Source organism: Rosa chinensis, chromosome 1, assembly GCF_002994745.2.
Source record: "Rosa chinensis cultivar Old Blush chromosome 1, RchiOBHm-V2, whole genome shotgun sequence".
Classification (NCBI taxonomy): domain Eukaryota; kingdom Viridiplantae; phylum Streptophyta; class Magnoliopsida; order Rosales; family Rosaceae; genus Rosa; species Rosa chinensis.
The window spans coordinates 43,122,477-43,136,054 of record NC_037088.1 but is presented as its reverse complement, the minus strand read 5'-3'; the positions used below and the strand labels follow the sequence as shown (position 1 = coordinate 43,136,054).

The following is a 13,578-nucleotide window of genomic DNA, read 5'->3' as shown; positions in this document are numbered from 1 at the left end:
TCCAACTTATGGATTTTCATATCTCGCATATTTAATGTCTTTATCAATTTTCTGCAGAATGTTGAAGGAATATCGATTTAGTGTGCCTTATCAAACTAGGAGTAGCAATAGGAGAGAAGGTTCTAGATTTCCCAATCCTACACGGATTGGTATTCCTTGTAACATTAGAACTAGCACTTTGTAATCCCTATATATAGGGCTCCTATTCTCAATAATAAGAACACATCTCTCTCATCAATCTCTCTCAAATACATTATACTTAAACACGTTATCAGCACGACTCTAACCACAAAACAGAAAACCAAAACTCATTCACAAATCAGCCCCTAGCCCGAGCTAGCCGAGCCTTCGCTGCAGCCCGAGCGCCCGTGCGCTTGCAACCTTGCACAGCAGCCCCTGCTGCCCCCTCCCTGCAGCCCTGCGTTCCAGCCTGCTGCCACCGAAGCATCCCTGCTGCGCAAACAAGCCAACGCACACCCACTGCATCTTTTTCCCGTTCCTGTGCACATCCGTCTTCTTGCAAGCCTCGAAACGTCTAGTTCGGAAGCTCAGATCGAAAAACTTTCTTCATCAAAGTTGTTCGTCTCTGTCTCTTCCATCTAACCTCCGAATTTCAGCCTTATAGGAGTCATATTGAGATCTGTACACCAATCGAGGTACAAGCTGTTCAGAACAGAATCTACTCGGATTGCTTCGCTCCATCACGCCTGCATCGACACGCGCGTGACCAAATACAAGTAAGTATTCAAAAGAGTAAGTTTTGAAGTTCCTATAATTTCAGAATTTATATTTCTTCTTCTTTTCTCGGGGACTTGAAAACCTCCCCTCTTCTACATCCCACCTTTCTTATAACGTGGGTTCGATTCTTGAAAAGCGGAATCGTGGGGATTCACGCAATTAACGAACTAAGAGCGTTCGTAAGACTTCGGACTAAGAGCGTCCGTAAGCATCGATTTATGACCATATAAACATCATTGTTTCGGTCTAATCCAATCATTCTTGGAAATCGATTTCTTGGTAGCATAGCTCGGAAATCTTATTATTTATTAGTTGTCGTGGAAGTTTTAACTCCGAAACTAATATATTTCTTCTTCTTGATTTCAGGATGTCGAAGCCAAAGCTTGACTTTCCTATCCTTGACTCAACTGGCTCGGAATATCATAGTTGGGTCACGGATGTTGAGAACCACCTCACTTCAAAAGGGATCCTACCCGTAATTCAAGCACCAAATCCCGACCTCTTATTTGAGCGTACGGCTACAAATAATGCCACCGCTCTCATCTTGATGAGACGCCACATGGATAAATCGCTCCGATTGGAGTACATGGCAATCAAGGATGCTAGGGAATTATGGGTTGCGCTAGAAGAGCGATTTGGTAATGTTCAGGATACCCTCCTCCCCGACTTGAAAGTTCAATGGGGCAATCTACGATTCGCCGACTTCAAGTCTGTAGCTGAATATAATTCAGAAGTTCTACGCCTCAAAACCATGTTGGGGTTCTGTGGACAACCTGTCACAGAGCAAGAACTAATTGAGAAAACTCTCTCCACCTTCCCCGTCTCAGCTATTTTGCTATCAAAGCAATATCGAACAGAATTTAACACTGGACGGATCACGAGGTTTCATCAGCTAATTAATATCATGTCTGTAGCTGAAAAACATGATAATATCCTCGTGAAGAATTATAATTCAAGGACTATAGGAACTAAGAGTGTTCAAGAGGCGAATTATATTCATGCACCCAAAGGAGGGCGCAAGGAGCGGAACCCTAAAAATAAGGGACACAATGGACGTTTTGGTCCATATAACCACCCTACAAAGGAAGGTAATCGTCAGAATGAAGGGCGAACACGTGGCAATACATGGCAACGTGGGAGAGGAGGCCGTGGGGCTCCAGGACGTGGAGGAGCCACCCAAGGCCGTGGGAATGGCGCCAATTCTTCTAGGGGACGCCACCCAAGTGCAAATAATGCACCTCAATTAAGGGGAGGAAATCACAATGACATGTGTCATCGATGTGGATCAAGTGAACATTGGTTCAAGCAATGCAATGCAAGCAAGCAATTAGCTGCGCATTACAAGGCATATAGAGACTTTAGAGAGCATGAAGCCTATCTTGCCGAAGCAGAAGAAGATGGTGATGATGCCAATGTCAATCTCACCATAGCGGACTTCAAATCTGACAAAGAATTGCACAAAGATGCTGCAGATTTTGATTAGTATAGTCCTTAGTTTTACTTCCAAGAATTATGTAATGGCAATATGCCTTAGTCAATAAATGACATTTTGTATTAATTCTATCTTATGTGGCGCATCGAATTAAGTATGATGTCTAGGACAGTAATTGAGATTAGTGGTACTTAAGAGAGCTTCGCTCCACCGACATCTCTCTCTACTTTCCTGGTCATATTTGATTGGAGTTACCAAACGGATAGAGTGACTACGATTTGTCTACGATTTGATTTTATGTTGGATTAGATTTTGGTCAAGAAACTTTGATGTAATCATTGGCTATCATTAATAAAGTATCGACTTATTTTATTCAAATGTCTTGGACATATTCTAAATTCGAACTTTATTATTTTTCAGTATGTTTCCCGGAGAGCTCGAATGCCTCGTGGATAGTGCCACTACACATACCATCCTTCGAAACAGGCAGCTATTCCTATGGATGGCGCCTACTCGATCTTCTGTGACTACGATGGCTGGACCATCTCAATTGATTCATGGTCGAGGACCAGCTCAATTTATGTTGCCTAATGGCACTACTTTGAATGTCACCGAAGCTCTTTATGCTCCTAGGGCAGGAAGAACCCTATTGAGCTTCAAAGATATAAGAGCCAATGGTTTTCATGTGGAAACACATTGTGAGAATGGACAAGAGTTCCTTTGCATCACCTCTAATGACTACGGACATAAACGAGTCTTAGAGAAACTTATGTGTCGCTCTAGTGGGTTGTATGCAACCACTATTCGAGTCATTGAAGCCAACCATGTCATGAGAGATGATTTATGGGATTCCGATACATATAGGCTTTGGCACGACCGTTTGGGACACCCAGGTCGTGACATGATGATCCGTATATTAAAGACTTCACACGGACATCCCTTTTTCAGAACGAAAGGAAGTAAAACTCGAAATTTGGATCAAGGAGGAGCACCTGCGCCTCACGGCGCCTTCCCCCTTCAAGTCCGGCCACCACTAGCCGGCGCCGCCATCCCCCTGCGGCTCCAGGGTGGCTTTGACGCCACCCCTGCTCCCCTGACTCCAATTTCTGCTTCTAAAGTCAAAAGTGACTTCATGGCTCAACCAAAATCCTCATTGGTTATTTCTAAAGCCCATTATTCGTTCTGCAAAGCCTGCTCTTTAGCAAAGTTAGGATCGAGACCATCCTATGCAAAGGACACCAAAGAAAATATACCATTCTTGCAAAGAATCCAAGGTGATATTTGTGGACCCATTCAACCACCATGCGGACCATTTAGATATTTTATGGTGTTGGTTGATGCATCGACACGCTGGTCACATGTCATGCTATTGTCCACAAGGAACGCTGCATATGCTAAACTCCTAGCACAAATAATTAAGTTACGGGCTCACCACCCTGATCATCCCATTAAGTCTATAAGATTAGACAATGCTGGGGAGTTTACATCAAAGACTTTTGATGATTATTGCATGTCCATTGGGATTGATGTTGAACATCCTGTTCCTCATGTTCATACCCAAAATGGTCTCGCAGAAGCCACCATTAAACGACTACAAATGGTTGCTCGAGCATTGGTGATGCGCACCAATCTCCCTATTTCTGCTTGGGGCTATGCAATATTGCATGCAGCTGTGCTTATTCGTCTGAGGCCCACTGCCACTCAACCCTTTTCTGCGTCCCAGATGGTGACTGGGTATGAGCCTAATGTCTCACACTTACGCATATTTGGGTGTGCAGTTTATGTGCCAATTGCGCCACCACAGCGCACCAAAATGGGTCCTCAAAGACGATTAGGCATTTATGTTGGATATGATTCTCCAACGATTATCCGCTACATAGAACCCTTGACAGGCGATCTCTTTACCGCTAGATTTGCGGATTGTCACTTCGATGAGACAGTCTTCCCGTCGTTAGGGGGAGATAAGAACATCAATGTTCAACAGGAACGACAGGAATTGTCGTGGTCTGTCCCCACTCTGTCTCATCTTGATCCCCGAACCGCACAGTCAGAAATTGAAGTGCGGAGAATTCTCGATCTTCAGAACGTAGCAGATTCGATGCCTGATGCGTTTTCTGATATCGCTAAAGTGACGAGATCACACATACCTGCTGCAAACGTGCCTGCAAGGATTGATGTCCCTAAAATTAGAGGACATGACGCCACCTCAAGGGCACTTGAGCATGGCGCCAACGTCCAAAGTGGTAGTGACGTTGTGGCTAGGCCCACGGCTCCTGCCAGGAAGCGCGGGAGGCCAATAGGTTCGATGGATTCTCGCCCAAGAAAGAAAGCGAGTTTGGCACAAAATAATCCATTAATCATCGATGTAAATAATCCATCTCATGAGAATATTCCGGATTATGGTTATGTCCAAGAGACATCATTGGGGGACGCTCCAATGTCAGAACCAACTCCAGAGAATAGAGAGATCTCCATAAATTACACTAGTGTACATGAGATGATGGATAGAAATTCTATGGCAATTGATGATGCATTTGCATATCATATTGCGAAAGGGATTATAGAATATGATGATATCGAACCTCGCTCTGTTGAAGAATGTCAACGAAGAGCAGATTGGCCTAAATGGAAAGATGCGATCCAGGTTGAATTGGATTCACTAACAAAGAGAGAGGTATTTGGGCCTGTAACGCAGACACCCCCAAGTGTAAAGCCTGTTGGCCATAAATGGGTCTTTGTTAGAAAGCGTAATGAGAAAAATGAGGTGGTAAGATATAAAGCCCGCCTTGTGGCGCAAGGTTTCTCACAACGCCCTGGAATCGACTACGAGGAGACATATTCTCCCGTAATGGACGTTATAACGTTCCGCTACCTTATCAGTTTGGTAGTTTCCGAAAAACTTGACATGCAGCTTATGGATGTGGTTACAACATATCTCTATGGGGATCTAGATTCAGAGATATATATGAAGGTTCCAGATGGACTTCAATTACCCAAATCAAGTGGCTCTAAACCACGGAGCGCGTTTTCAATAAGGTTAAAACGCTCACTATATGGATTAAAACAATCCGGACGGATGTGGTATAACCGTCTAAGTGACTACTTGATTGGGAAGGGATATATTAACAATGAAATATGCCCATGCGTGTTCATTAAAAGAACAAGTTCCGGATTTGCAATCGTAGCAGTTTATGTCGATGACATGAACCTAATTGGAACTCTAGATGAGTTAAAGGAAACTGCTAATTACTTGAAATCCGAATTTGAGATGAAAGATCTTGGGAAAACACGGTTTTGCCTCGGTTTAGAAATCGAGCACCGTAGTGATGGAATCTTGATCCATCAGTCTGCATATACTCAGAAAATCCTAAGGCGCTTTAATGAAGATAAAGCAAAGCCTACGAGTACTCCCATGATCGGCCGTAGTCTTGAGCCCGGAAAAGATCCGTTTCGTCCAAGGGATGAGGACGAAGAACCCCTAGAGGCCGAAGTGCCCTATTTGAGTGCAATAGGCGCATTATTGAACTTAGCTCAATGCACAAGACCGGATATCTCATTCGCAGTGAACTTGTTAGCTCGACATAGCTCTGCACCAACACGCCGCCATTGGATTGGTATAAAGACAATCTTTCGATACCTAAGAGGTACGATTGATATGGGCCTATTCTATCCCTACAGAGAGAAAAGGAATGACGGAAAATTGGGATTGGACCCCAAGAGGCAAAACGCCCCCGTCCATGGAATGGCCGCCGGCCATGTTGCCGCCGCCGGCGCCGCCACCGCTCATGGTGGCCGGCATTCTCCTATCTCCCTCCATCAAAACGACAATGATGTCTTGATGGGTTTTGCTGATGCAAGGTACCTCTCTGACCCTCACAAAGGTCGCTCCCAAACTGGTTATGTCTTTACCATGGGAAGCACTGCGATATCTTGGAGGTCTACAAAACAGACCCTTGTTGCTACTTCCTCAAATCATGCAGAGATTATTGCTCTACATGAAGCTGTACGTGAATGTGTATGGCTAAGGTCCGTAATTCGACACATTCAAGGAAGTTGTGGTTTGAAGTCTACCACAAATGAACCTACATGCATTTATGAGGATAATGCAGCTTGTATTGAACAAATGAAGTTAGGTTTCATCAAGGGCGACAACACCAAGCATATATCGCCTAAGTTCTTTTATAATCAGCAACAACAATCACTCCTAAAGATTGAAGTGAATCAAATCCGATCAGAGGATAATGTAGCGGACTTATTCACTAAGTCGTTACCTAAATCCACCTTCGAGAAACATGTGAAGAGCATCGGATTGAGAAAGTTATCCGAACTCCCACGATTATAGCAATCAGGGGGAGATATCGACATCAGGGGGAGTTATGATGTCTACATGTTCGATCTCGAAGAGTGAAGGACGTGTTGTGCTCTTTTTGTCCTTCGACCAGGGTTATTTTTATCCCACAGGGTTTTTTGTTACCTGGCAAGGTTTTTAACGAGGCAACGGATGAAGCGTCACCACCAAGTTTGAAGCGGCACAAGGGGGAGTGTTGAAGGAATATCGATTTAGTGTGCCTTATCAAACTAGGAGTAGCAATAGGAGAGAAGGTTCTAGATTTCCCAATCCTACACGGATTGGTATTCCTTGTAACATTAGAACTAGCACTTTGTAATCCCTATATATAGGGCTCCTATTCTCAATAATAAGAACACATCTCTCTCATCAATCTCTCTCAAATACATTATACTTAAACACAGAACTAGTTTATGTAGTTTAGATTTGTACTGGTCTGTTTTTCTTCCCAAAAAAAAAAAAAGAAAAAAAAGAAGAAAGAAAAATCAACCAACACTTTCACAATGCCAAAGATGAAGCAAATGACGACATGGTTGCTTGTGCTGATTATGATGGTGTCGTGAGTGAGGAAATAAGTAGTGATGTGGTAAACCAGAAAAGCGCTTCTTTGGGGAAGAGGACCCTAGGGACTTTGAAGAGGCTCTGGACTTCAACAACATCAAGGAAAAGGACATGAGAAATGATAGAAGCTGATGATAATCAACCAAATGAATCCAACTCCATTCCAAACAATAATCCATGAAGATCCTCACCACCAGTGGTTGTGCTCGGGAGAGCCTACACTCGTATTGTATTTAAGATACTGGAGCTACTGATAAGGATCCGTCTAAGCTATATTTTGATAACGTGTGCCCAGAGTGTGGCAACGTGGTCGTGGTGGGCTTCGACTTAACTGGTGTTTAAGAAAAATTAATCCTAATGTTTATTTAACATTTTGATTCTTTAATCTAGAGTTCTAGACTAACCGAGGCTCTTGCCTTTCTCCTGCATATCCAACAGGAACATTTCTAGAAAGCGGCAAATAGTGGAAAGAGGATTACACGCATAAACAAAAACAAAAACACACAATATCTCTTTTAAGTATGATATTGTTGGGTGGGCATGATAAAATCAGTTAAACATTGAAGTTAAAATTTTAATTTCTTTTTGTTTCACAACTCAGAGGGATAGAAAGCCTTTAGCTTTTTCAATCTAGATTCCAGCCATCACAAAAAGGAAGCAACAAAAAGCTTGTGCCAAGCACCAGGCACACAACATTTGCAACTGTGCTTTTGGCAAGCCTCATCCTTTCTTATATATAGAAATCCTTGCGCAAACTTTGCATCTTTTTGCCAATATGGATATTGGTATCGCTGAAATGAATTACATTTTTCGGCTCCACTCCCCCTTTTAACTTCCTCTCCTATTGTCTACAAATCCTCGGAATCTGTTAGAGCCGTATATGCATGATTAATTATCCACTATATTAAATGAGGTTTAACAAGTAAAGAATGCTCATCCGATATATATCATACAACCTGCAAATCTATTAACAACACGAAATTGATCAAACGTGATCAACTTAGATACTCAGAGGGGTGAAGATGGACAAACCATACAGGGATTCCATACGAGTTATATATGCCTGAAGTTATTGAAAATGTGTTTGAAACAACAACATCGATATTTATAATAGAGCATGTATAAAAGACACTCAAACAATCACCCTCTCGCACAATGTCACTTAACATCCTGTTAATTGACTAGATTCCCCATCTCTGGGGCTAAGCCTCATGGGTGAGAACATAAGCTTTTCCGATCTTGTTTAACACCCGCAAAGACTGGATTATCGTTGTGATCTCGAATGATAATTCATGTTGCAGCAGCTGCATCCTGCCACATTGATCCATCAAAGTCTAGCCTGTAGACTTCTCTGGATACCATTTGATTGATGTGAAGAGCAGAAGCAGCCGGTGGTAGTATCTAGAGACCAAAGGAAGCTCAAGATGTCTCTAGCCTATTGATCGGTGGACAGCATAGGCCCAATGGAGGCGTTATAGAGGTAGTAGTCCATAGATTGGAAATATCTGCATTTCTTTTGTATAGAGTTCAGCTTCAAAACATTACCAGTTTGAGAAAGTTAATCCAACAGAATGATCAACTCGTCTAATTGTGACTGAATAAAGAGGCTGGGGAAACAATGAACAAGTCGTTGCGAAAAAACAAACAAGAAAATGGCCCGTAGATTGCGAGTTGGTAATAAACCAAATTGGTACAGGGTGCAAAAGAATTTCAAACTGCAACCTGAAATACTCATCATATGCCTCCTTTTTTTTTCTTTTTTTTCTTTTTTTTTAAGATTAGTGCTCCTCGTATATGCTTAAGAACACAACAATACAACATACGTTAGCATCACTCGTTTACTCGTTTGCAAAGGTACTTCTTGATTGATGTGGATCTGATAGAGAATGTATACCACGTTCGCAGTTCATAATAATAGATTTACCATGTTAATTATTCGAGCCAAATTCCTAGATTCTTTACTCTATACAAACACTATCATGTTATGTAGTATAATGAAAAATGAATTTGGTATGTAAAATGAATTCAAACCGACACTACTAGGCTAAGTGGAAACCTGAAAGGCATCATGCTAAAAGGCGAAATGCATGTCATGTTAAAAGAAATGTTGGCGTCAGTCGTTCATGCATACAATGGATTGTCATGAACTGCTGAGTGACATTGATGCAAATCAATCAGTTATTAACAATTGCCATTAGAGTAAAAAAGAACTGCCCGCACTCATGATGTATTTAGCAAAATCCCAGGAGGTCAATTCAAGCAATCCATATGGAACCAAATTACTTGATTCTTAAGAAAACCAGTCTTGCTGACAAGTTAAAGCAGGCATATACCTAACTCACCTCATAAGTATCCAAATGGGAAGCCAAAATTGAGGCCTTCAAATAATCAAAAGGAACAAAATGACAGGCAATAAAAGTCGAATAGAAAAATTGAAGCAACTCCACATATATAAAACATGTTAAGGACTAAAAAGACAAGCAGAAAGCTATTTCTACTTAAATTTCCCAGCTCCATGTCACTGTCAAAAGACCAGAGACAAAGAGGAAGACAGCTTTACAAATCCGCAGGCTTGCCATGGTGTATACTCTGGCATCATTTTCTGCCTAAACTTCCTGAGGCATCATGTTCTGTCTAAAATAATCACGAAGATTCAATTGCCCTGCAACTTAATCCTTAACCAAGATACAAACTAGTACTTTATTATAGAGTGCATTGTTCCCTTCTGGAATTAACTTGCAGCACGAATTTGAATATAAGAAATAAAATAAAAAATCACAATTAAAAGCAAAGCAAGTGTTTCTGTGCAGGGGTTACTATTAAACATACTACTTAAGCAGCCTATAAGTCTTCAGTTACTAAAAAAAGACACCATATAGCTTTCCAAAACTGTCCCATACACAAAAAAGGAAATGTGGCTCAGAAAGGAATAAGAGAATTACTAGAGGCAGTAATAACATGCATAATTGCCAAAAAGGTTTTTCAAAGGCACAGGAAGGAGCAAAAATAGAAAGGTAAATCTGCACTTTAACAAAGGAAATTGGAGATAGAAAGGAAGTTATAAAAATGTTTGGATTGTTAAACTTATCATTTGGTGTCGGAAGTGCAACAACAAACTATATTCGGAATTGGACGTTGCTACAATTGTGGTGAATTGTGGGTACTCTAATTGGAAAGTTTTTACTTTTCAACTACTTCCAGTGTGATTGCCTTGCATAAATTGAATAAAGGCAAAATGGGGAGAAAACAAAATGCTAGAGAGATATTCACTAAAGTAACACTTTAGAAGTGCTTTGCCTTTCTATGTCATTTAGGGTAATACAGTAAAATATTACTCTGTTTAGTAACTAGAAGAACCACAGTAATGAGGGGTTTATCCAATAACAACTTACCAAGTTCTTGTGAATAATTCTCAGCTATTCCTTGAGATTCAAATATAGATTACAAACCCTGACAGAATATATACACAATAACGTCAATATAAACCAGAAAGTTAAAGAGAATCGAGCATAACTAACATGGAAGAATTATCTGTCCTCAACTGTAAGCCATAACCAAAACAAAAGGCATGCAGGATGGTAACATGACCACCTCAAGCTGATCTTAAAAGGTTTGGCGTGCAGGGTAACAAAGTCAGCTGCATGATTTCCTTAAAAAACCACAATTAAGGATTCCTGAAACATAAACTATATACAGAACATGCAATTTATGAAAAATCAATAACACACTACACATAATCAGCTGGATTTATATCATATAGTAGTAAATACGAATAACCATACTCTCGTGTGCTATTTTATTGAATTGCATAGCAATGATAAATGTCCACCAATTAGCATATGCTCTATCAGTCATGAATTCTACAATGCCGAAGATACAACAATTACATTCCAAGAAAAGAAAGAGACGATCCTCGTTTTCTCTTGATACAGAACGGGAGTGCTCAGAAAACAATGTTCCCCAACCACAAAACTTCTTCAATGTAGTTCACAAGGTTTCCTCCCAATATGGCATTACTCATTAAGATATATGGAAAAACGATACTTGGGGCAATGACAGAAATGTTAAAACAATCATAAGAATTATAATGAACAAGAATTCAAAGGATCTACCACACAATCAAAAGAATTTTTCAGCCAGCAGCCTTCTTCCCACCAGAATAGTAAGTCAGGTACCACCTAACGAATTTCTTCAACCCCGTCTGCAGATCGGTTGTGGGCTTATACCCAAGTTCCCTCTGCGCGGAGCTGATATTTGCGTGAGTAAACTGAACATCCCCATTACGTGGCAACTTCAATATGTTCCTCTTGGCCTTGACCTTCAAAAGCCTCTCCAAAATGGTAACAAGATCCGAAACTGGCACAGGAGACGTATTCCCCAAATTGAAAACCCTCAACTGGGCAGGACCTTTCTTCTTCCCCCCACTCCCAGTACTCTTCTCTGCAGTGTCCAACGACGCCAAGCATCCTTTCACAATATCATCAATGTAGGTAAAATCCCTAGCAACCGTGCCATGATTAGCCGCTTCAAAAATGGGAATAGTCTTCCCCTTCAGTATATCCCTCGTGAAAAAGAAGTAAGCCATATCAGGCCTCCCCAAGGACCATAAACTGTAAAGAACCTCAAGCCGGTAAGCGAAAGACCATAGATATGATTATAAGTATGCGCAATCTCTTCACCGGCTTTCTTAGTAGCAGCATACAAACTAGCAGGCTGATCAGTGCGGTCTCTCTCCGAAAAGGGTACCTTAGTATTAAGTCCATAGACAGAACTAGAGCTAGCCCAAACAATTGCAGGTTGTGGATTTGCATTCTTACAAACTTCAAGCAGATTAACAAGACCAGCTATATTACTATGAACATATGAACCAGGGTTCTCCATGGCATACCTGACACCAGCTTGAGCAGCCAAATGCATGACATGGGTAAACGCCACCACCTCAAAAAGCTTGCTCAGCAACGCCGAGTCGTTTATGTCCCTTCCACAATGAACACCCCACTGCGCTCCAAAAGCGCCTGCCTCGCTCTCTTCAACGACGGGTCGTAGTAGTCATTGAAGCTGTCGAGCCCCAAAACGCCGTCCCCTCGGCGCTTGAGGGCGGCGGAGACGTGGGTGCCGACGAACCCGGCGGCGCCGGTGACGAGCACCGACATGCCGTTTCTGGACCGGACCCGGGCGGAGGACCGGACCCGTTTCTCCCAGGCGGGTCCGCCCCAGTTGTAGGTTCTGAGGGAGCGGCGGGATGGATCGGAGGGGAGGGAATTGGACGACGGCGACCGGAAAAAGAAGAGCAAGATCAGGGCCAAGAAGACGAAGGACCACAATGTGAGCTTGGCGAGGGAGCTGTGCCATCGGACTCTGTGAATGTAGGGCTTGAACTTGCCTGGAGTTGGGGGGCCATTGTCAAGATGAGACATTTGCTTGAGCTGGGTCATCTTGTGTGGGAATGTGGGCGAGAACCCAGGTCAAATTCGGGTCGGATTTAGGGTTTGAGCAACTGGGTGGGGTGGGATTTGTCGTGGGTGGCGGTGGAGATGAGAAAAGGTGAGGACTTTAGTGGTGGGTGGTGTTGTTTTTTGAGGTCTGAGATATGGGGGAATGGGGAATCTTTGGGGTTTCTTGGAGAGATGGGTAGCTGTAGGTCCTATGTGTGTTCTTGTTTTGGGTTTATAGGGTACACGGAGAAGGAAAGAGTAAACGAGAAAGTTCAAAGCTTTTGATTTTTCGGAGTAATCACCGTTTTGGGGAATAATGGAGGATCAAGAAGACAAAGGAGTAATCTTTTAGTATAATGGAGGAAATGTGAGAGTGACTCATGGAGATGAAGAAGACAAGGCAGGTTAATTAAGTTTAATTGAAAATGGGGGAGATTTTCTGCAGACTTTTGGTCACATTTGGGGTTCAACATGAACAAAAATTTCAATGACAGTGTGCCATCAGAAAGCAGAAAAAATCACAAAGCAGAAAAAGAAAAAGAAAAAAGAAAAGAAAAAAAAAATTTAAAAGAGTAAAACTTGCTTTTCCAATTTAAGCCAAGGACTAAAACTTGATTGGTTGGCAGCAACCTCTAAATTTTTGCCACCATTTATTTTTGGGATATGTATTTTTGGATATTTTTGTGTGGGAGTTCTCTAAATTTGGGTTGGAGTTTTTATTAAAGTTTGAGATTTTATGAGTTTGGGGATGTGGTTTGTTGGAGATGGTGTGGATGAGATTTTGACTCTTTGCTTCTGCTTCTCATTTTGTTTTGTTTTTTTTATTGGGTCATATACCTGAGATTTGGACTCTTTTTATTGTATTTTGAGTTTTTGACTATTTGAGGCTAATTAATAACCGATTTTTTGTTAAAAACTAAAGCAATTATAAATTATAACTAGATTTCTTTCTTTCTTCTTTTTTTTTTTTTTTGAGAGAAACTAACTTTCATTTCTATTCACCAAAGAAATAAGTCAATAACAGCTTTTTCGTTTTGCTTTGTTATAACTATTTTTTGGGTCAA

At 41.6% G+C, this 13,578-nt stretch overlaps 1 protein-coding gene across 1 annotated transcript; it reads right to left on the bottom strand.

The window, feature by feature from the left end:
• Positions 1-10,825: 10,825 nt before the first annotated feature.
• Positions 10,826-13,067, bottom strand: LOC112177173 (UDP-glucuronate 4-epimerase 3-like). The gene is given in 3 exon segments (XM_024315405.2): positions 10,826-11,672; positions 11,675-12,058; positions 12,061-13,067. Coding segments are annotated over 3 exon segments (1,299 nt in total). The 5' UTR covers positions 12,515-13,067; the 3' UTR covers positions 10,826-11,211.
• Between the last annotated feature and the right edge of the window lie 511 nt (positions 13,068-13,578).